We start from the raw sequence: 24166 nt of genomic DNA on the forward strand, positions 1-24166 counted from the left end.
CTGGGCTGGGAGTGAGGCAGCAGATCAAGTATATATTTGCTGCTTCCTGAGTCCCAGCGGCATGCCGTCCCCGTCATCTGTAATCCCTCTGTGCCCTGGGAGCAGGGTGATCAGCCCATTTTGCAGATGAAGAAACTGTGACTCAGACATGCTGCATCTGGAGCGAGGCAGAGCTGGGAGCCGGACTCTAGGGCCCATGCTCTTCCTGCATGGGACACATTCCTGAGAGTTCCCTGGGCTTGCTGCAGATTTATCGTGTTCATTGTTGCTTCCCATGAGGGGACTTGTTCACCTGTAACAGTGCTGGCGCAGAGTAGGGCTCAATGTGTGCTTGTTGAATACATGAATGAATAATAAATGACCCCTCTCTCTCTGCCATCCCCAGTAGCCTCCACGAAACTGCACTCGGTGGGCTGCAGGCACAGTGGGAAACCAGGCAAGGCGAAGTTCATGGTGCCAGGTGCCCAGGCTGCTGGAGGGGGAAGCTGAGGATCCGGCTGCCTGACTTCCTACCCCCGCAGGCCGAGGACTGGCTGAGGCCCCAGAGTGCCCCTTCCTGGGTTTGGTTAGGTGTGGGCAACGCTCAGTTCAGCCAGGCATACATAGATCCCAGAGGACAGAGATGGGAGGCGGCCGCTCCTCCCTTTGGCTGAGGCGCCACCTAGTGGTGGTTGCAAACGGTCTGCAGGAGCTCACCTTTCAAGGGGCCCTTAGATAAAGGAGGCTAAGAACACCGTTATGGGTGAGTAAGGCCCCGTAGGCCCTGAACACCCCACAGAGAAAAGGCCTGATCTCGAACCACGGGCTGCAGCCTGTCTTTCAAAGCAGCTGTGCCGATGCCTCTGCAAGCGTGAAATCTCTCTGGACCATGGAGCTGGGGTGGAGGTGGGGATGGGGATGGGGGAGTGGGGGGGAGTGGGAGGGAGTGGGTATGACATTCAGGGCCTGCCCATCCCCACTTCTGGGACATTGGCTCCCATGTTTCACCTCCAGAGTTCAAGAATGACTCTCAGGCAGCAGAGACACAGCCGGGCTTACCACCCCATAGTGTCCACAGTGGGGGCCCCTTGGGTCCCAGGTGAAGGAAATGAAGAGGGAGGGAGGCTGGGGGCATCTGCCTAGGCTCCAAGTGAAGCTTCATCCTGGGGAGCGGAAGAAGTGGAGGCCTTTACTTACCTCGATGGCCAGTACCCCGATGGCAAGGGCTCCGGCCAGGTAGACGTAGGTTTCGAAGGTGTTGAGGATCACCGTGTAACAGCCCTTGGAGGGAGGGATGAGAGGTGAAGTTATGGCCAGGGGTGAGAGTCCTGGAGTCAGAGTCAGCATGTGCACTAGGGTTCATGGCAGGTGTCCCCAGAGCTCTCACCCTATCACATGGCTGCTGAGACAGGACAGTGGGGAGGGGGTGCAGAGCAGGAGACCCAGAAGCAGTGACTTGGCAGCAATGCACCAAAGACCCTCCTTGCCACCCGGCCCCTAAGGTGAGGCAGAGAACTGACAGTGTGCAGGCCATGCCTTATGTTGCTACTACAGTGATTGGAAGATTGGGAAATTTCCCACAAATATCTGAACCTCTGGAGAAATCAGAAGAACCAACAAGGGGAGCTATTCCTTTTCACATCAGCACTGTCAGCAGCTGCTGCCTTCGGATGCAACAGGTGCTCCCTGGGGTCCGCGGGATCCCCCCACCCCATTCCCTATTGTCCCACACCCGCTCCCCTACTGTTCCTTGTGACCTGCCTGGCTGCAGGAGTTCTGATTTTCAACCACTTCCCCAAGGAAACACACTCCAGCGTTCAAATCCCTGCTCGCATGCCACCTCCTTCGGGCAGCTTTCTGAACCAGCCCAGCCCACAGGCTCTGGAGTTAATTCCCATGCTCTTACTGCTTTCTTAAGCAATCCTGGATATATATAAACTGAGGCAGCGACAGAGATCGAGATCCAGATAGAGACTGAGATAAATAGAGAGGAATGGGGCGTGGGGAGACAGAGAAAAAGCCAGCCAGTGCCAAGCCAGGAGCTGCCAGTCCATGGCTGCGGCCCCCTCTGACCCTGAGCACCTCACATCTCTGTCATCTTCATGTTCATAACTCTCCCCTCCCCCATGCTGACCACAGAGACTGATGCATGGTACTTGCTTTGAATGACACATATTTTCAAAGTGGGAGAACTTTCCTTCCTTTATAGGAACCTGCATATTCTCTGGGCCCAGGCTGAGAACCTGCAAGGGAACAAGTCCCCAGGTGGGGGTGGAGAGATCATGCCCAGCCCTTTTTCGGTGACGGTTGCTATTTCTGGGCTCTGTTGAGACCGGGGATTCCTGGGTGTTCACATACTCACTTCTGTTGTCCATCACGCAGAAACCCAGCCCCTTTGGCCAAAAGTGGGACTGAGGCTGTACCCAGGCAGGTGGGCAGCAGGGCCTGATCTGGGACTAGTGGCCAGGTGATGTCCTAGTACCTGCCTAGAGGCTGACCAGGAGCTGGGCCGGGAAGGCCCCCAGAAGCCCTCCCTGGAGCCCCATGGAGCAAACGGGATATACCCAGATAGAAACAGACCCCACCAGCACAACGGTCTGGGTCCATGAGACTCTCGGGACTGAGTGTGCGTGGGAATAATCCGGGAAGTGCTTAGCAATGTAGATACCAAGGCCTCGCCTCACAACACTGGGTCACTGGGTCTGGAGTGGAGCCCAGGAATCAGCATTATAGGACGATGCCCAAGGTAATTTCTAGTGACCAGGCTGTGTGTGGCCAGGCTTTGAAAGACCTCAAGCCCAGAGATGACAACAAGGAGAAAAGATCTTAATTGGACCTTCAGGCCTTGTCTCTGCTGTGGCACTGGGAGCCCAGTAAAGAGCTGTATGACTGGGACGGAGTCCTAAGGGCAACCCAGGGGTCCCTACCCTAGGCCAGGTCAGGACATCATTGTGGCTGGGGGTCCCTTCAGGGCTGGCCCATCCATTCAGTGAGGCCCAGGGTCCATCCCGGATCTGCCAGCATACCCATGCTGGAGCCCCAAATCCTTTGTTAAGCGATTTTGAGGCATTAGAACCCTAAAACACAGAACTATAACTGCAAAAAAACTAACCTGCTCTGCAAGCGAGGAAAGAGAGACGAGTTGCATTGTTTTGGGATCAGCCCTGGCAGGGGACGCCTCGGCCCTCCCATCATCCCCTCAGCGTTCCGCGTGCCCGCCAGTCACAGGCACATCATTCCACATCCTGCAGCCCCAGCACACACCCTGGGTTTGTAAAGTTCTTTGAGGGGTTTCCCAAACAGGGAATAGCAATGGCTCAGGAGAGTGGTAGCTGGCAGTGGTTACACAGGTGAGCCCTGGGGCCTGGCTGCCTGGGGTCCCAGCCAGCGCTGCCACTTGCTTGCTGTGTGACCTTGGGCTATTTACTTCCTCTCTCTATGCCTCAGTTGCCCCATCTATACAATGGGGCCAGGTAGATTACCTCATGGGATTGCTGCGAGGATGAAATGAGATACTGCAGGTAAGGCACTAGGAAGAGTGTTGGCAAGTAGCAAACTCTCAATCTCAATCCCTGTTAGGATTACCAAGGATTACTGTCTGTCTCTCCGTGCCGCGCTCTCAGCATATCCTGAGTGGTGGAGAGTGTCTGAGCATAGAGTTGAGTGTTATTGCAATACAATCTGTCACACACACACACACACACACACACACACACACACACACACACACACACACACACACACCCAGAAGGGGACAGGAGAAGCAGCACATCTTTTCTGGAGCATGAAATTGATTTTGAGATGCCTTACCCGGGGAAACTGGCAAGAAGCTGGGGACCTTGTCCAGCAGAGGGAAGCTGAGCCCCGCTGTGTGGCACCTGGGCCTTGACAGCTCATCTTCCACTATTAGGCTTTGGCACCAAAGACCCTTCAGGCCCCTGGACTTAACCAAGCAGCCCAGGTTGGCCAATGGAAGCTTCCCAGGAACAGACACCCTTGGGGAGGTTGGGGCGTGGACGGTACGCCACCACCCACGCTGAGTGTCTGCTCTCTTGATAACTTTGCTGGGGCCTCGTGGGCTCTTTCTCACTTGATCTCGTTACAGCCCCTCAGGAAGGAGGGGTCTTACCTGCACTTTACCCAAAATAAAAGGGAGGGAGGGAGGAGCAGTGGCTAACTTGCTTAACGTCACACACGAGGAAGGGAAGCCAGGATTTACACTGAGGGGGATTCCAAATTCCCCGTCTTTCCTCTGTTCTAAAGGGAAAGGGGGTTGGCATGGGCGGCTGGGTTCTCCCTCCTGTGGGCCAGGCCCTGCTGTGGCTCAGAGCTTACATCTACACACCTGGAGGTTGCTTCACTGCCTCCCACCATCTCTCCCCCAGGACTGTTTCCCCTGTCACCACCCGGCGAGACACATGGCGGGGAGCCTCTCCCCAGCCTGCCACCACAGACTATGAGTCCTCTAACCATGTGGGCTGTTGCCAGTGCCATCCTCCCTCTCTGCTGGGTGGGCACATCCCCTGGCCCCTGCTGCCACCCACAGTCACCCCCCACCTAATCTGACGAGGGGCTGCCAGGCCCAGTTGCCACCACAATGGTCACCTACATGCAATGCTTCCCACATGTACATCTCCAGCACCAGCCCCCTCCAGCTCCACCCCATACACCCAACTGCCCACTGGGCACCTCTGCTTGGCTGTTCCAAAGGCTTTTTTTTGTTTGTTTGTTTTGAGATGGAGTCTCACTCTGTTGCCCAGGCTGAAGTGCAGTGGCACGATCTCAGCTCACCGCAACCTCTGCCTCCCGGGTTCAAGTGATTCTCCTGCCTCAGCCTCCCAAGTAGCTGGGATTATAGGCGCATGCCACCATGCCAGGCTAATTTTTGTATTTTTAGAGATGGGGTTTCTCCATGTTGGCCGGGCTGGTCTTGAACTCCTGACCACAGGTGATCCGCCGGCCTCGGCCTCCCAAAGTGTTGGGATTACAGGCATGAGCCACCGTGCCTGGCCTCCAAAGGTTTCTTAGACTCAACATGCCCTAGACTGAATGCAAGATCTTCCCCAAACCAGAAGCCAGTCACTCACCAACTCCTCCTGCCCCTCCTCCAATGAGGACCCATCACGAAGGCTGGTAGATTTTGCCTCCTGAACATTTCTCAGATCCACACACCTGTCTGTCTTTACCGCCATCACCCTGGTCTTACCTGCTGTTCTTTCTCACTGGCCCAGTGTAAAAGCCCCCTGTCTACCCAGGTCCACCACCAATGTGGACCAGGGGGCCATAGAGCAACTAGGATGCCCCTGTGGCCACGCCACGTATCCCTGCACACCTCACCCCCACCCCAACCCCCACAGCGAACTCAACTCTTCCCACATCCTTGCCATGGACCTGCCAGCAAAGTCAGAAATGCATCCTGGGGCCGGGCACGGTGGTTCACGCCTGTAATCCCAGCACTTTGGGAAGCCGAGGGGGTGATCATTTGAGGTCAGGAGTTCGAGACCAGCCTGGCCAACATGGTGAAACCCCGGTCTCTACCAAAAAATACAAAAATTAGCTGGGTGTGGTGGCACATGCCTGTAGTCCCAGCTACTTGAGAGGCTGAGGTGGGAGAATCACTTGAACCTGGGAGGTGGAGGTTGCAGTGAGCCAGGATTGTGCCATTGCACTCCAGCCTGAGCGACAGAGCGAGACTCAGCCTCCAAAAAAAAAAAATGCATCCTGGGCTTTAAGCAAGGGGGCTTTGGAGAAAAAGACAAATAGAGACAGTCCCACCGCAGCAGGTTTTTAATGGGAAGAAATGCCCAGGAGGGACGTGAATGTCTCAGCAAAGAAACCCCAGGAGCCAATCTCAGATCCTCAGGAACAACAGAGTCACTGGAAAGAAGGAACGTGGCTGTGCAGGGACCTCTCTGATGAGCTCCGATTTTGAAGACATGCCCAGGAGAGGAAAGGAGATACCCTAACGGAGGATGAGTCCAGAAATGGGAAGCACATCTTATATGCAGAACGGGGCCCATGGGAAGCCTCCTAAAAACTTACAAGTAGCATTAGAAGGCTCTAAGTTTGGCTATTGGCAACGGGCATCTCAAACCCCTTCCACAAGTGAGAAATTCACTGGTCTTTCACATAAAACCCTGCGCTCTGGTGGTCACGCTGCACCATGGGACTGTCCACGGCCCAGCCTCCTTCTCTCTGGATGCTCTGCCATCCTAGGGGCCACCTCCCTCTGCCAAGTCCCAGACAGAGAAAAAAGGAGGGGTGGACACAGCACTTTCTCTTAAGGACGCGACTCAAGTTGCACAAATCACCTCTGCTCGCCTCCAGTTGACCAGAACTCGGTCACATGGTCTAGCTGCAAGGCAGGCTGGGAAGCGCAGCCTCTAGCTGGTGGTCATGGGGTGTGAGAACCATTCTCTTCACAGGGGAGCGGGGGTGAATGGAACATAGGGGGCAGCCAGCAGCCTCTGCCAACGTATGGAATGTGAGGTCCAGAGAGGGTGTCTTGGCGAAGACAATGCAGCAGTTAACAGCCCATCCCTACCTGCCATGGAAGCCTGAAACTCCCCTCCCCACCCTGCAGCTGCTCCCCACGGCAGGTCTCTCTGCCCCACGTCCACAGTGGCCTCAACTCAGGGCCCTCATTTCTCTACTGAGCCTCTTTCCCCCAGTGCAGGAAGGCAGGATGAGGAGGGACACAGAGAATGTGGCCCTCAGGGCCTCAGGAATCCATGTGGAGGTGCCAGGGCCAGAGGGGCTGAGTTCCTGGGGCAGAGCTGAGGCTGGAAAGGGCCCGCCAGAGCCCCAAGACCCAGGCCTCTGCTCACTGTCACCTCCTCTGGGACTTTGCAAACTCTGCCTTGAGCCCCCGCCCAAGGCCCATTATAGCCCCTCATCTGTAGGGTATTATTTCTTCGCAGCAATCATGACCATGTGAAATGATTACTTCTCATTTGTTTGCTGCTTATTCATCTTGCACTTCCTCTGAGATTGTGAGCCTCGAAGGAACAGGGGCCTTGTCTCCTGTCCCCTGCTGTGTCTCTTGCATCTGGAACTCTCCATGAGACCCTCGTTAAAGTCCTACTCAAGCAAGGGCCCAGGGCCCAGGCTTAGATCATCCTCATCCTCTCCCTCCCTCTCCTCCTGCCTAGCCTGGTCACACACCCACACTGGCAGGGTGGGGGCTGGTCAGTAGGAAGAAGGGGATTAAGAGCAAGGGCATTGTGAACTCGTGCGGGGGTGTGGGCAGGAGGCACACAAAGCCAGCCCCTCGTCTTCCCTAGAAATGGCACGTGCAGGAAGGGAAAAGGTTTCTTCCAAGGCTGAGAGGAAGTCCACAGGCTGCAAGAGAACCAGAAAAGTCCAGGAGCTTCTCTGACCTTGGAGAGTCAGGTCAAGGAGACCTCGCTCCCTTAGGGCAGCCCCACATGGCAAGTGAGAGTTTCCTCCAAAATACCGTGTATGGCTAAGAAGGGCCCCCCATTGTGTAATTCTTGTTCTCTCCCCCTCCCTCCCTTTGGACCTGCATTATCAGAAACTCAGGAAACACTGGAAAACTCCTACTTACCCCTGAGCCCCAGCCCAAATGCCCACTCCAGCCTCAGACCATCTGCCACTGTCATCCTTCCCCATTTTGGTTGGATCTCAGGGGCTTGGACGGAGCCTCCATCAGCCCCTGTTCAGGTGCAGGCATCCCATATCACAGCCAGCACTCCCCTGGGATTCCCTCTGGGAATCAGACCCTCTGGGGTAGCTTCAGACCCTCTGGGGTGATAGCACCTCCCACCCAGCTCTGGTCACCCGAGTCCCGATAGACCCACTCCCCTGTCTGGAGAGCAGGGCTGGTACCTGCTTGTTTAGGAACAGGCTCCTTCCCAGGAGGCACTCCTCCCGGCTCAGCAGGACCCCGTCCCGACTTTGGGGTTCCCTCCGGCAGCAGGCCTCCGGCACCTCTTCACTGTCCAGGGTCAGGAGTCGAAACACAGATGCAAACTTAAAGTCTTCAGGCCCGTTGACCCCGCAGCAACCGAACTAGGGGGAGATCCCAGAGAAGGGTCTGGTGGGCAGGAGCAGGACACGGGGCAGGGACAGAGAAGGACAGACAGCCTCTGCAAAGGAGTGGCATCAGAAGACTGGGCATGGGCTGGCTCCACCTGTCCCCACTGTGTGACCATGAGAAAGCCACTCAGCTTCTCTGGGCCTTCAATGTCCTCATCTCTATAACAGGGGTGGTAGTAACAATTCCTACCTCACCAGGCACTTAGCCCTCCATAAACAGTTGCCCTGGTTATTATCATCATCATAATGACCATTGCTTGGGGAGCCAAGACAGGGATAGCAAACAGGTTTCATCCCAAGTATGGGCTGTGATCAAGTGTGCCTGGAATGCTGCGTGGATGCTGATTCCCAGGCCAGGTCTGATTACTGATGCCTGGCGTGGGCACGTGAACACTGGGCATCATGGCTCTGAACATTCACAGCCTCTCTGGGGGGTCGCTCACTGTGATCATGACCGAGTTCCAGGTGGCAGAGAAGATGTCCGTGTCGTTATTGCCCTGGTAGTGCTTGGTGAGCTCCTTGGTGAAGAATTCTCGGGTGAGCTGGGGGCAGAGGGAGAAGATGGGCTGAGGCCTGGCAGTTGGGTGCGGCCCCCACCCTCCCTTGTCTCTCCATCCACCTGCTTGGGAGTTGGGGGAATCAGAGCTAGGGGCTGTGCATCCTGGTACCAGGCCCCCTGGGATTCTCCTAAACCACCAACTTGGGGCAGTCTCCTTGCCCCCAAGGTAGAAAGGAAGGCTATACACATGCACACCTCATGGAGCCGAGGTCAGGGCGCGCTGAGGACCTCGCTCCGCCTGCAGCTCTGCCCAGAGGGAGGGCGTATCTGGGCGGGGATTTTGTCCCTCATCCCACCCCTTCCACCCTGAGCTATTCCCCAGACAGAGCCAAGCAGACGCCCTGGGTCCCAGGCCCTGAAGAAGCTACAGCACCAGGCAAGAAGTCTTTGTACATCCATTTCGAGAAGAGTCCGTCTCAGTTTCTCTCAAAACATTCTCCTTCCCTCCGGCAGCAGTGAAGGGTGAGGGCCCTGGGTGCTGCTTAGCAGAGGAGATCATCTGGGCACATGTGTCTGCCCACAGGCTGTGGTGGCCGCCTCCTCTGCTCTGTGCTGACCACCCTCCCGGCCTGCCTCCTCTACCCCAGGGCCATCTTGTGTCTCCTGTTCCATTGCCCCTCCTCCTCTCTCATCTTTCCCCCTCCCCCCGCCCCCGTCTCCCTTTGGCTATTGCCTGGCTCTTGTCAACTCAGGGGTGGCAGCTGGCAGGCTAGCTGCCTGTAGCCTCTGGAACTTGGTGGCCTGTGAGGCCAAGGTACCCAGGAGGATACCAGCCAGGACCTCCTCCGAGGGCAGTCTGCCCTGTGCTCCTACATTCCAGGGCTTGGGATAGCCTCTCTGACTATTCTTATGGGGTTGTACCAGATGCTTTGGGAGCAGAGAAAAGCCCTTGCAGGAACAGGCTTACTGGGGTCTCTCTCTGGCCTGGGGGGGCCTTGCCAGGCGGGTGGGGCCATGACTTGGGCTGGAAGTGCCAGATGAGAGGCTGCCCACTCTCTGAGACCCTTCAGTGAGGGGAGAAGCCAGACCTGAATGGCCACCAATCTCTTCCTAATAGCAGGAGGCAGGAAAGCTTGGGGCCTGGTACGTACATTTTCCCTGAAGATGAAGGCCAGGATGGCTGCTGAGAGCTCCGCCAGGAAGATGATCAGGATGAATAGGAAGAACTGCAGGGAGAGGAACAGGCTTGTGAGCCCAGAGGGCAGGCAGGGGATGGGGCGGCCACTGGCCAATGCAGTCGTCCCCCTGTCATACCGGTGACGCAATACACTCATTTTATAAGATTAAGACACTCCACTGCTATCAGTCAGACATTTTTCATAACAAATACACCAGTGATGCCTCCTTGGAGTCAACAGGATTGTGATCAAAATATGAAAAGAATAAACAAATATATACATTCCATGCAAATGGTACCCTTACAGAGGCTCCTTGTACAGTGTGCAGCCTGAACAACCCTACTTAGCCGCCCTGGAAGGAGATCGCTGATGAAACCCGTTTGAGCCCATTCTGGGTAAATTTCCTTCTGTGTGGGTTGTACGGGCTATGAGAATCCTGAGTGCCTTGGGGATCTGCAGCTGGATTTCCCCACCTTGCCAGCCCCAGGGCCACCTCTCCCTGCCCCACTGCCTCTGGTTCCCATGGGAAGTGGGGAGGTCACATTAACCTTCAGCCAAAATCCAAGGAAAAAGATTGGAGGGAAGGTGGTATGACTACCAAATCTCAAAACCCAGGGGCCAGGAGTTGGCTATCTAACACAGGCTCCTGCTCCACTCACTGAATGTGATGTTCCCTGAATGAACCACAGTGCCTCTCATTTCGGCGACCTCGACAGGCTGTGTTACCTCGGCCAGGAAGGCACTGCCCTTCCTTGCCTACCAGTTCTGCATTTCTCCAGATCAGGTGAAGCCTCAGCCCCTCTCCTGGGCTCCCCCACACCACAGTGCCCAGTAGAGGTGCCCGCACGGCATTAGCACAGGAGCTGTCACTCAGTGCGCTGCCTGCTCGGATGTCTGGGTCAGCACAGGTGTTGACGCAGGACTCTTAGATGGATGAATGAGCCCAGGGTGAAGCACTCGCCTTCAATGAAGTCCCTGTGACCTGCCACATCACCCCCCCGGTCATTGTGTGGGTTCCTCTGGGCTGAGAGCTGTCAACAGAAGAAACTGGCTTTGCCTTCATTACCCAGCATAGCTGGTGCCCTTGACAAAGTCCGTTGTCACCCTACCTGGAAACCACCAGCAGAGGACTTTATCCCTGGCACACACACAGACTGGTTCTTCCATGCCCTCCCAGGTACCTAGGCAGCGGCCAGACCTGCTCTCTGGGGTCCCAGTCATCAGGACTGCCTGCCTGTCCCTGACGTGCCAGGCTGCAAGGAGGCAAAGGGTGTTGGGCTTCAAGTCAGGACACCTCAGGGCCCGCCTTGTCGGTCCTCCCGTGTCATGGGACAATCACTCAAACAAACCCCTTCGAGCCTCAGTTTTCTTGCCAGAAAAATGGGGATGTGGAGACCCACTTCCGGGGTTTCCCTGTGGGGAATCAGGAGGAATCTGAAAGCGTTTCCTCTGTTGGAAATGAGCCCAAGCTGAGCTTGGCACTGGGCTCTCATGTGCAGAAGGGCAGCGAATGTGGGCCACGAGCAGGCTCCTCTGTGACCTCCTAGGCCCGGCTCCTGGTGAGGCACTGGCCTCCTCGCAGATGCTCTGTGGGCTGCTGACAATACCTTTAGGTGTCTCTCTCCCGGAATGTGCCTCTTGTGGTCAGAGGAAGATTTCTGTCACTTTATCCCCACCCCAGGGAGACCCCAGTCCAATTCCCTCCCTGACTCCAGTACCCACAGCGGCTGCCTTCTAGAGGACCTGAGGCTTCTCCAAACTGCATGGGCCGGGGACCACCTTAGTGAGAGCCTCGGGAGGGCTGTAGAATCTGTCCATTCCGCACACAGACATAAAACATCTCCGAGGCCTGGCAGGCGGGTTTTAGTTTTTGTAAATGTCCAAACCTAAGGAGAGCCCTTGCTTCAGCGGAGCAGCCAGCCTGCGGCGGGGATGTGTCACTCCTCCCTCCTGCATTGTGCTGGCTGGCCTCTGTCCCCAGCCACCACGTCAAGTCTGCTTCAGCCCTCAGATGCACCGTGGGCCCCTGAGCCCCTGAGGTCTCACTGGGCTCCAGCTGCTCCGACATAGGCTTCTGCTATCACAGGGGACTGCCGGGCACCGGACGCTGTTCTCACGGTCTCTTTTCTATGTAGTTTCCCCCTGTTCGAAGTTGAGGAAGCTCAAGCTGGAGAAGGGAAATGACTACTCCACAGGTGCAGAGCTCTTCGGAGCTTTGCAGAGAGAATGCTTCCCTCCTGGCCCAGCTGCCTTTTCAGAGCGCCAGGCTGCGTCTGCTCCCTGATGCAGGGTGTGGCTCGGGCATTGCTCTGTCACTGTCTCTTCTGAGCCCAGGAGTCTGCCTCCACAGCTCAGTAGGGTCTGCTGGGTGGCCTGCCTGGCACATCTGGATGAGGGACACCAGGCCAGATGCTCGTGTGCTCCCTGAAGAGGGGGCTGACCTCCAGCTGAGGTCAGGGAGCAGAGTTCCCCAACCAGAGCAGAGTGTGATGAGGGCGGGGTGGGGGGAGCCCCTGTGCCCCAGGTCACAATGCCCATGGTCCATTCTGCCACTCCCACAATTCTCATTTCCAGGAGGAAATGAGATATGTGTTTTCTGCCTCTGCAGCCTCACCTCCCCTGTGACAGTGACGGAGGCCGCTGGCAGGGATCCTGGCACTTCCATTTGACTGGTGATGGATGGCCATCCGCTTCCATTACACGGGGCTTCTATGAGGAGCCCCTCCCTGCCCTCTGTCCTCTCATTGGAGCTACTGGCAGATCCCCAGGCTGGCAAGGAGCAGCCTCGGAAATGGTTTCCATCCACGGCAATGAGCTGGAGCTGGCGTGCCCACCAGCCTCGGCCTGGACAGTGATAAATAATGGACGAAGCAGATCGCAAGCCTCGTGCACTCTGCGTGCCCGTCACTCTGGGACGTGTGTGTGCGGTTCAGGATGACTGCGCATGGCTTCCAGGAGGTAATGCAGGTGCAGTGCTTCTCGCAAGACTGGCATGACATGAGAGCTGCTCAGATGGTTACTTAGAGCCCAGAGGAAGCACACCCCTCCCGAAGACAAGTGCTGGTGTGGGCGGCTCTGGAAAAACAGCAACAGCTACTTGCTGAGTCCTTGCTACCCAGACACTGTGGATCTTACACGGATCATCTCATCAAGCCCTCTCATCTATTGAGACAGATGCTGTTATCAGCAACACCCCCATTTTACTGACAGGGGATTGTGGCTGAGAGGAGCAGTACTTGGCCCAAGCTGGCATAGCTGGTGGGTAGTACCTCTGGGACTTCACCCCAAGAACTCTGATTGTGGAACACAGCCTCTCATCACTATGTTACCCTGGAAGCTACGGGAGCCCCGAGGTCTTACGGTTTCCACACGGCCTGCAAAGCCTCCTGAGGCTCAGCACCAATGCTTCTAGTTTCCCATTTATAGAGTGCTTAGGCATCCCACAAAGAGAGCCAAGCAAAACATGCATTTCCCACTGGTTCATGAACGCAACACTACCACTGGGAAGGAAGTATGATTATCCTCATTTTATATATGAGGAATCTAAGGTTCAGAGTGGTTAAGTGAGCAGCCCCAGGTCATACAGCCAGGAAATGGCAGAGCAGGAGTTAGAGCCTCGGCTTTTCTGACTCCAAAGTCTATGCACTTAGCCAAACCTCTGATACCACGTCCTCTCTATTCCTTGGCTCCAGAGCTGTTTATTAAGCACCTGCTCCGTGCCAGGCACTGTGCTAGGTATTGGCAAATAAATGCATACAAGGCAGACTCAGTTCCCATCTTCATGGAGTTTCCATTGAGCTGAAGCATCAGGAGATGAGATATAAAAATAAACCTGGGAAGCCGTGGACTGGAGGAAGTGGGCCTTCCCAGGCACAGGGCCTGGGCGTGACTTGAGTATGTGGGAGTGTGAATCAAAGTGCAAGGCCGCGGTGCCCACGGCAGTCACAATGCCACTTCTGCCAACTCGCCCTTCTCCAGCATGAAAATGTCCTCCTGCTTAAGACTATTTACCAGTGTTAAAGTCCTTTGGGGAATTCCCCTGGACCCAGACATTCTTGGGGCTTCCCCTCATCAAGGCCTTTCCCAGGGTTTGCATCCCATTTGCCTAAGGACACAATTGTCAGCCATTCCTGATCCTCTGATTTGCATCACTTTCCCTAGGATGGAAAAATTAGCAAAGGGGAGGAAACTGCTATGTTGCCTAGTTGGGAATATTTCCAGGCTTTTCTAACCCATCTGCTTATAGGCAATGTCTGCTCACAGTTCCCCTGTCTAATAAATATTTACCAAATTTACATACCGCATGTACAATTCAGCTCATTTATCTTTTCTGAATATACTCATCTCTTTTTGCTGTTCTTTTTTCCAGTTGAGCTTGCCTTCATTGTAAAATACTTTTAAAATTAGAATTTTTAGATAAGTTGGCTTAAAAAATCCTTGAAATACTCAAAGGTGAGCAAATGGGAAAAAGGGATGCCACACATTTTCAATAGGAGGCTGAAACTGTCTTATTGCATGTGAGTGCTATCATACTGATCAATGCAAGTATTTGGGAAATGGATCTTTAGATAGATAAATTGATCACAGAGTGGTTTGGTCATTAGTCTGATTGTCCCCAGGTCCTGTGGGACTTCAGTTTCAGAGCAGAGGGAAGGGGATCCTCAGCCCCATCTCAAGGCTTCCTTGCTTTGCGAACCTTTGAGCCAGGTTTCCTGGACTGACTAAAGTCACTCTTTTGGCCCCTCTCAAGACAAGCCTTTTCTCCTTTCCAACAGGCTGGGAAGGCAGTGAAAGGCTTCTAGAAGGATCCCAGAAGCTGCCAGGGGTGAGGCTCCATGCCCTCTTCCGTTGGAACCACCACACAGTTAGGTCCAGGTTCAGCCAGGAAGGGAGAAGTGGTTTTTTTTTATTTTTTAGGGCATAAACCTTTTTGAAAACCTTCCAGAAATTTCGGTGCCTTTCTCTGGAAATACAGAACCCCCCAACCCCCATGCAGGCAACACACATGGACACACAACACACATGTGCACACACAGGCACATGTCCACACACATACATATGTGCACCCATGCACGCACGACACCCACGCACGCATGACACCCACGCACATGTAACACCCATGCATGCCTAACACCCATGCACATACAACACCCATGCACAAAGCAATGCACACATGTAAACACAAGCACACACAATAGAACACAACATACATGCACATACAACACACATGCAAATACACATGAGTATGCACACAATCCACGTATATACAACACACATAAACAGGCCCTGCCATAACATTTTGCATATAATTTTAGGTAAATTTTGGAGTCCATTCCAGGTTAGGAGCCTGTGGATGGCCCTGGTCTGGGAGCCAGAAGACCTTGATCCAAGCGTCCTCTGCCTCTGACCCACACTGTGACCTCAGGCTTGTATGGGTGGGGCCTTAGAGAGGGGAGGGCAAGCAGAGGAAGTGGAGAGAGACAGGGTAACGGGGAAGGGAGAGATCAGGACAGGGACAAGGAAAGGGCGTAGGAATAAAAACAGAGATCAAGAGAAGGACAAGGCCAAGTGTGTTGGTGCCCGCCTTGAATGCCAACACTTTGGGAGGCCGAGTGGTGGATCTCTTGAGCCCAGGAGTTCAAAACCAGCCTGAGCAACATGGCAAAACCTTGTCTCTACAAAAAAATACAAAAATTAGCTGGGTGTGGCGGTATGTGCCTGTGGTCCCAGCTACTCAGGGGGCTGAGGTGGGAGGATCACTTGAGGCTAGGAGGTTGAGGCTGCAGTGAGCCGAGATCACACGGCTGCACACCAGCTTGGGCCACAGACTGAGACCCTGTCAAAAAATAAAAAAGGACAGAGATGGGAAGGACAGAGGCAGAGAGGAAAGAAAGGGAGCTGCACAGAGATAGGCAGAAGGAAGGGGGACTAAAGGGAGAGAGACGGGGTTGGGAGGGGAGGGGAAGGGTCTGCCATCAGGCCTTGTCGAAGGGCCCCCAGCCTGGCAGCCAGGATCAGCTCTCTTGGGAGGATCGTGGACACATTTCCTATCCCTGGGTCTCAGTCCTGCCTCCCATAGCATGGGAGGGAGGACAGCCTCGGGTGGCTGGCAGGTTTGCAGGCAGCCACTTACTGGAGGAGACTGGAGCGGCCCCAGCCTGGTCCCAGCCAAGAACACCAGCCTGGCTTCCTGTCTTGGCTTCAGAGCCGAACCCATTAACAATGAATGAGCCCCTGGGGGCCGAGGTGAGGAGGGGGAAAGGGAGGCTGGGTGTGTCCTGGGACCCATATCCCAGCTCCTTTTAAAGTCCGCTCGGGCTCCCCAGCCAAGACTTCTGCAAGCACCGTGACAAGCAGTAGAGAACTGTCCACCAGGGGGCGCTCACAGTTTTTCTTTGTTTCGCTTCAAATGAAGTCTGTGGTGGTTGTGCTGTTGTAGGACACATGGGCCCAAGGCTCCCTGTCACTCATTTGGCAGCTGACTTCACTTCCTTTGGATGGGGGGCATCTCACCGGGACATGAATGGGGCCGTGCAGTGTGCTGTCATCTGGGGAGGAGGTATGGTGCTAGGTCTCTCCTCCCAGCTGGTGCTGGTGCTGGCTTATCCACAGAATTTTGCAAGGGAGCCCTCCAGCCAACCAGCCCAGGTCTCCCTGTCATTTAACTCTGCCCACGAATTTTCACACGAGGAGCATCCACAAGTTGACCCAGCCACATCCACACTTCTCTAAACAGGGCTGTTTTTAACTTACCCTGTGGCAGGACTGGGCTCAGCCCAGAAGTTCTCCAAGTCCAGGACTTCTTAGAGGAGAGAAGACCTACCCGCTGAGCACAGGAAAGCAGGTGGAGACCCCAAGCACCACCGCCCATGGGAATCCAGGAGACCAGAGAACTAGAGACGCACTGCCTGTCTGGTTTGGCTGTGATCTATAGATGAGCTGGCCTGCCCATCATTTAACAAGAAGACTCGGCTGCTCTCTGGGAGGTCAGGGAACTAGACGGGAGCCGCACCCTTAGGGGATGGAGCAGGGAGTACACTCAAATCAGGCCTGCCCGCTGCCCAGCTCATCCGCACAGCTCGGCTGCCTCCCCTGTGCCTGTCTGTGAGGGAAGGGACCGTCGCTCCTGGTCCCCAACGCATCTTCAGCACCCAGTGAACTACATGCGCATGACAGGAGTTCAAGGGCTATTTACTTGATGACTAAGAAACCTTCAGAGGCCATATCACACCTACTTCAGAATTGGATATCTACAAGGGGAAGGCCTCATCCACTAGCCATCTTAGCGATGTTACTAAGGAATTATATATTAGAGTTTTTAATAGCAAGCAAGTGGAAAAACATCAAGGTCAATGTCAGTGCTCTCAGTTGACCACGCCTTGGAGACGCCTGGTTGTTCAGACCTGGACGCAAGGCTTCCTCCACCTGGGCCAGCTCACCTACTGCAGGCGTGGGCCTGGTAAAAAAGCAGACTCTGGAAGCTGGCGCCACCAAGGCAAATGGAAAAGGCTGGGGACCATCCCACCCCTGGAGGTGGGCCTATGTGGCACAAACCTCATTCTGAGTTTCCTGGCATGTGGATACAGACTAGGTGTGCGTTAAGCCAAGGGCCCTGGCTTGTCTGCAGGAAAGCAACAAAGTGAAGTGGGAAAGAGGAAGGGCTGCCCCGGGGAAAAAAACAGGTCCCAAAGGCATGGGAAGAGGCAGCCTGAAGCACTACAAGGGCCCTGGCCTAGCGTCTGTGTCATCCCCTCTGCCGCCAACTCCATGGGACTCTGGGCAAGTCGCTGAGCATCTCACGGTTTCAGGACTATTGACGACCGAATGAGTGCGGTCAGACGTGCTCATCTCCACGATCCCTTCTTTGACAGCCCACCCCCAGTTTGGGAAGCACTGGTCTGAATGGAAGCCAGGCAGGGCCTGGGAGTCTGCAGCCGATCCCCGACACCCCTCAGAGCACCCATGGGTGGGGTGGGGGCTGGGGTACTCACAAATAGCAGCAGACACTTGTTCTCACGGACGGCCCCGCAGCAGCCCAGGAAGCCGAGCAGAAAGAGCAGGCCCCCCATGGCCAGGAGGATGTAGGCGCCCGTGAGGAGCAGAGGATTGGCAGCCACGATCTCCCGGAAGCCGGTGGGGTCCACCATGACCCAGATGCCGATGGCCAGCAGGCAGGCCCCGCCCAGCTGCTCGGGCCAGTGGAGGAGTTGGGAGGAGAAATAGGCAGAAAGGGAGGTTAGGCACTTCTGACCCACCACTCCCCTGAGCCGGCCCCAGGGTCGGAGGCATCAAGCACTAGGTGAGCCAGGCAGGAATTCATCTGCAGCGAGAGCCAGTGAGTCCCAGCGGCACCTTGAATTGCTTGGAATTTTTCTAGCTGCCGTGACCTTAAGTGCAACACGCATCCTCTAAATCCAATTTCTGACCCAGGCCCTACCTGGGGCTGCTGAGAAATGTATCATATACAGGCTATTTGCCAATTTTATCTTCTCCTGAAATGTCAAGACCTGTAGGATTAGGAGGTCATCTAGTCCAACCCTCTGATTCCACACAGAGGGGGCCACCAACTTGCTGAAGGTCACACAGCAAGTTCATGGCAGAGTCAGAGATGCCTTCTGGTCGCAGACCCCCTGACTGCAGCCTCAACACCCTAAACAAAGGTCCATGAACATGCTCTGAGTGAGCCCTATGCTGTGTTTGCACCACCCCATGCTAGGGGCTGGGAAAACACCAACCAAGTCATGGTCATTGTGCCCCACAGGACTCTCAGTGAGGTTTCAACCTGAGAGTGGGCTCCCCTCTCTCAAATCCATGGCTCAAAATCCTTCTTATTTATGTCTCCATCAACCTGGGCTCTCCGTGCCTTATTTATCTTTGGAAAGAGGTAGCATAGTCTAGAGAGAGAGCTGTGCCACTTATTAGCTGTGTGACCTTAGGCAAGTGTCATAACCTATCTGAGCCTTTTAGCTTCCTTGTGGTCAAAAGAAGACTCAAACACCCACCACCTAAGGCAGCACTAAGGAAGAAAGGATAGAAGGCATTTAGCAGATTTCAATAAATATCTGTTCCATTTTTCTTTACTTTTTCTGTTTTGAGACAGAGTCTTGCTCTGCTACCTAGGCTGGAGTGCAGTGGCCGGATCACAGCTCACTGCAGCCTTGACCTCCTGGGCCTGAGTCATCCTCCCACCTCAGCCTCCCAAGTCACTGGGACTACAGGTACGTGCCACCAGGCCTGGTTAATTTTTGTATTTTTCTGTAAAGATTGAGTTTCGCCATGTTGCCCAGGCTGGTCTCGAACTCCTGGGCTCAAGTGATCCTCCTGCCTCAGCCTCCCGAACTGTTGGGATTACAGGAGTGAGCCACTGTGCCCAGCCTATTCCATTTTTCTTGGGCACAGATACGTTTTAGAAGCAGACCTGTTGTGGGAAGAACCAAAGTTTGGTACCATGGGATTTGCAGGCTGTAAAGTATTTGAAATCCCTTTGTGTGGTGGGAGGACCGGAGGCCCAAGAGGCCTGTGTGAGGGTTGACAGCTGGGTGACAGGAAAACTGCTGGGCTTTGGCTTGGCTGAGCAGGACTGCAAGCTGAAGACAGCTGATGGCTTTGGGCGAGGGGCGTTTGTAGGTACCCTTAGGGCAGCAGTCCAGTGGAGACGCCTGAAGGACTCAGCAGGGGAAAGAGAAGGAAAGACCTAACAGGCATGGCCAGCGACAGGGTTTCCATTTTTGCCATCTGCTGTGCAGTGTCTCTCTCCTTTTTTTTTTTTTTTTTTTTTTTTCTGAAACAGAGTCTCACTCTGTCACCTAGGCTGGAGTACAGTGGCATGATCTCAGCTAACCGCAAACTCCGCCTCCCGTGTACAAACGATTCTTCTGCCTCAGCCTCCCAAGCAGCTGGGATTACAGGTACCCGCCACCACGCATGGCTAATTTTTGTATTTTTAGTAGAGACGGGGTTTCACCATGTTGGTCAGGCTGGTCTCGAACTCTTGACCTCAGGTGATCCACTCGCCTCTGCCTCCCAAAGTGCTGGGATTACAGACGTGAGCCACTGTGCCCAGCCTGTGTCTCTCTCGTTGGTCTCCCACACGACCTCCAGGAAAATCTGTGTCTCCTTATTGTTGCCGGAGATTTGGGGATTCAGCAACTGTATGCTAAACACTTCAAGGAGGGCCCAGCTCCATTTCAGGTGGGAACGCTGGGGCTGGAGGAAGGATGAGCTGGCCCAGGGTCACCCGGCTTGGAAGGTGGTGACCTTGGGTCTAGAATTCAAGTCTGCAAGGCTTGAGGCTTTTTAGGATGATGAGGTAGGGAAGAGAAACTAAGGGAGTTGCTGAAATGTATATTTTTTAAAAAGACACAAAGATATATAGAGAGAGATAGAGAGGGAAAGATAGACGCTGAGAGAGAGACAGATGGTCAGCCCTGGCCAGAGAGGGGACCCCTCTTTCAAGAGCCTGCCCTGAAGGACATGAGTGGAGGTTTATTCACCCAGGTCTTGGTTGTACTAAGATCAAAGGCTGAGAGGGCTGGACCAGGAAAGCCTGTGGGGGTCCAAGAAGCCAGGGCCACAGCTCTACTCCTGGGAGGGGCCGTGAGTCTGAGCAGAGCCTTCGGTGGGCCACCAGCAGGTGGGTGGGTCACCTGAATGTCCGGGCCTCTGTCCCTTCATATACAGAATCCATAGGTTGGATGGAAATGGAGCTAAGCTATTGAGGACTGACCACATCCAGGGTACTTTGTAAACTAAGCTTGCTTAATTTTCAAAAAGCCTGTTGAGGAAGGTCATTAAGAGATGAAGATACTGAGGTTCAGAGAGGTGAAATGTGTCTCAAATCACAAGCTGCTAAGATGCAGCAGTGGAATTTGAATGCAGGTCTTCCAGTCCCAGAGAGGTTTCTGATTATATCTGGTGGCTACATGGACTCGGCCCCTCCAGCTCTGAAGTCCATCAACTGCTCAGGGAGATAAGGTTGGGTGGGGCTCCCTCTTGTTGCCCCCTGATCACTCCCATCCCTTCCTTTCCCACTCCCCACGAGGGGTCAGATCCCAACACAGTGGCCGGACTGAGGCCCCCTCCACCTTTTTGAGAGGGGCTGACCCACCCCAGGGCCTGTGTAAAATGTTTCTCCTAAGAAGGTAGGCTCTTCAGAGTGCGGTGGGCACTGCTGGGGGCCCCCTTCCATGAAAGCCTGGCTGGCAGGTACCCCTGCCTCTAGCACCGGCCCCTGTGCTCACCCCAGGGACTCAGCCCAGTGTGACTATTTCAAAGCAGCAGCCAGTTCTGCCCACCCAGCAGAGGCCTGGGAAGACCCAGGATACTTACAAATATGAAGAAATTGAAAACAAACATCAGGTACTTCATGCAGCTCAAACAATCGCCTTCCATGGTGCTCCACCTAAAAACACAAGGCCACCTCAGTCCTCCCGATGGGGGACCCCACCCAGGAAGAACCCCAGCCCCTCCCCAGGGGGGCCCCACAGCCAGCCCCACCCGTGCAAAGGCTGGAAGAAGATGGAGGCCGATCATAGAGATGAGAATGCTGGAGCCAGACTGCCGGGTTTCAGCCCTGGCTCCAGCTTTCATTTGCTGTGTGACCTTGGGCAAATTACTCCACCTCTCTGGATCTTGCTCTCTCCAACTTTAAAGCGGAGATTAAGAACAGAACCTTCCTCCTAGCAGTGTTGTGAAGATGAACTGAAATCCCACAGTAACATGCTTAGCACATCGTCGGGCATGTGGTAAGTGCCCAGCAGTCCCGCTTCACGCTGTTGCTCTACTGCAGGTGTGAGCTGGCCATTTCACAGAAGAGAAAACCAAGGTCCAGAGCCTGGAGGGACTTGCCAAGGTCCCATAGCCAGGACCGGAAGCCAGGCCTGACAAACTTCCCACCATCCCACATACCCTCCAGCCACAGAACAGACCAGGGCGGCTGCTTGGTGCCAGTGAGACAGGGTGCTGTAGGGAAAAGGAGAGCAGCCTACCTGGGGGTCTAAAACCTGCTTCTGGGGCCAAAGCCTTCCTGAGCCTTGGCTACGTCTACTCTGAGACCTCCAGCATCCCACCTCCCCGGGAGCATTTCCTGTCTTCACCTAAAAGTATACCCGTGGCAGCAAAGTCACTGAACACAATTCCATTCAGCCAGCATTGATTGAGCATCTGCTGCTTGCCAGGCACAGCCGGGGCTGCACTGAGATGCAAACGTCCCCCATCCCCCAGGGGAAGGGGAAGCTGACAGCATCTGCTCCCATGAGTCAGACTTCAAGGTGCACAAGACATGTTTACATTCCATATTCGTTATTTTCACATTTTCTTCATAACGGCTCTGAGGAGAGACTCAGGGCAGGGATTAGAGATCCATGCGACAGGTGGGGAAACCGAGACTCAGAATGAAAACGACATGTCCAATGTCCCGCAGCTAGTAAGGGGCAGGGCCAGCACTCAAGCCAGTCCTGAGCTGCCGGCACTGCAGGTGCTTCCAGCAGGGGTGTCTGTACCTCCATGACAGGACTCGGTGCAAAGGGTTCTGGGAGTATGTGTCGGGGTGTGGATGGATGTCGGGGAGATGGTATCTGATTACTTTCTACAGCTCCCGCTTCCTCCCACAGGACGTGGCTGGACTCCATCTTCTTCCTCCACAAAATAAGGTTGCTAAGTCTGACTCAAAGGGTTTCTGGGAGGCTTATTATTAATATTAATAATAGTAAAACGTGTATCAAAACATCACATTGGACTCCGTAAACATATACAATTATTATTTGTCAATTTAAAATGAATTTGGGAAAACAGTAATAATTGTAGCCACTGTTTGGGGATCCAACACTGTGCCTAGCGCTTTGCACGTATTATCTCGTTTAATCCTTGTGACCACCAAGGAGGTATGTACTCTGATGACACATGCTTCCATCAGCCCAGCCCTCAGAAGGGTTAAGGGATTTGTCCAAGGCCACACAGCTTGTAGGAAGCAGTGACAAGACCCATGGCACATAATGGGTCTCAGCAACTCTGTCCCCTCCCCACCCCAAACCACAATCCAACACTCTCCTCAGCAGCCAGACTAGCACCCTTATATCATAAGGAACAGATGGAGCAGAGCGGTGCCTGCCTCTCATCTTACCTGCCTGGCCACTCCACCCCTCTCCTAATCGGTGATGACAGCACCACCCCAGGCTGTGTTTTGGTCTGAGCTAGAGGTGTTTGTTTGTTTGTTTGTTTGTTTGTTTTTAAGTGCATTTGAATCCATGGAGAGAGGAGCACAGACAGAGCCAGCTGGTAGGGAGTGGACACGGGAAAGGTTCCTGGTCTCAGGGGTGGTGCCTCGCATCCCTCCTCTCATTGTTTCTGCCAAGGTGTCAGGTGTCTGTCCACCAGCTGAGCTTGGCCAGGCAGACATAGCTAAGGCGCCTGGAGCCCATGAGGAAGGTCTGACAGGCACATGGGCTTTGGATTTGGCACTGGCCCTGGGGCCGGAGGGCTTTCTTCCCTAAAGGGACACCTCCTCCTTGTTGCTCTGCTGGTCCTTAATGCAACTTGGAAAAATGCTGAGCAGGGGAGGCACAAGTGGGGCCACTCAGCATCAAAGCCAGGAAGGGAAGACACTCAGAGCCCACCTGGGACATCCTCCTTCTTATTTTACTAGGAGTGGGAAACTGAGGCACCAAGTTACCTGGTGAGGAACGCAAGGGAAAATCATGGGGTGAACCTGACCCAGGGACTCCAGGCTCCAAGCTTTTGTCCTTCTAACAGCGCCCCAAGGGTTTCTCTTAAATTGTGTTGGGGGAAGGGGAAATCAGGGTTTTCCTGAGGTCATCCACCCAAGTCTCCACCCCTACAAATAATACTATTTATTGAGCATTTACTATGTGCCGGCTCCGTCCTAATACTTTACATTTACTAACTCACAACAGCCCATGAGATTAGTACTCTTATTATTTTCCAGAGGTGGAAACTGAGACAGACAGAGGCGAGGTGACTTGTCTGAGGTCATAGCTAGTGAGCGGTGAAGCCAAGATTGGAACCCAGGCAGTCCAGCTTGGAAGGACAAAGGACGGTGTGTGTGTGATGGCAGGATGGGGGATTTGTCTTTACTTCAGTGAGCGTGGCCTGAATTCATGACATGCCATCTGCCTTCGGAGGTAAAATCGGATGACACCATCCTCTCTATCACAGGGGTCTCTGAAACATCTCCAGCCTCAGCCCTGCTCCTAGCTTTCTCTCTCATCCAGACATGGCTGCAGCCTCTGGGCTGGGACTGGCCTCCCTACCTCCCCTTCAATCCAGTGCTTCCCTGCTGCCAGAAGGACCCTTCCACAAAGTACATGTCACCACAGCCTTCTCTTGCTGGAACCCAACCTCTATAGGAGACCAAGCTGCCTCCTGCAGACCACAGGACCTCCAAGACTCCCCATGGCCACCTCTTGTTATTTCTGCCCTGACTTTCCTATCACCA

At 54.4% G+C, this 24166-nt stretch overlaps 1 protein-coding gene across 7 annotated transcripts in view; it reads right to left on the reverse strand.

Moving 5' to 3' along the window:
• Nucleotides 1-24166, reverse strand: part of TSPAN18 (tetraspanin 18) — a 203879-nt gene that overhangs the window by 4117 nt on the left and 175596 nt on the right. For 3 of the 7 annotated variants that reach the window (XM_015114242.3, XM_077961012.1, NM_001266877.1), the window contains 6 exon segments: nt 21043-21115; nt 17706-17900; nt 9688-9762; nt 8481-8579; nt 7828-8010; nt 1177-1260 (listed from right to left, as the gene is read on the reverse strand). In XM_015114242.3, coding sequence (XP_014969728.2) covers nt 1177-1260; nt 7828-8010; nt 8481-8579; nt 9688-9762; nt 17706-17900; nt 21043-21105 — 699 coding nt within the window. In that variant the 5' untranslated portion in view covers nt 21106-21115. 7 annotated transcript variants of the gene reach the window in all.

The sequence above is a fragment of the Macaca mulatta genome, chromosome 14, assembly GCF_049350105.2.
Source record: "Macaca mulatta isolate MMU2019108-1 chromosome 14, T2T-MMU8v2.0, whole genome shotgun sequence".
NCBI classification, from domain to species: domain Eukaryota; kingdom Metazoa; phylum Chordata; class Mammalia; order Primates; family Cercopithecidae; genus Macaca; species Macaca mulatta.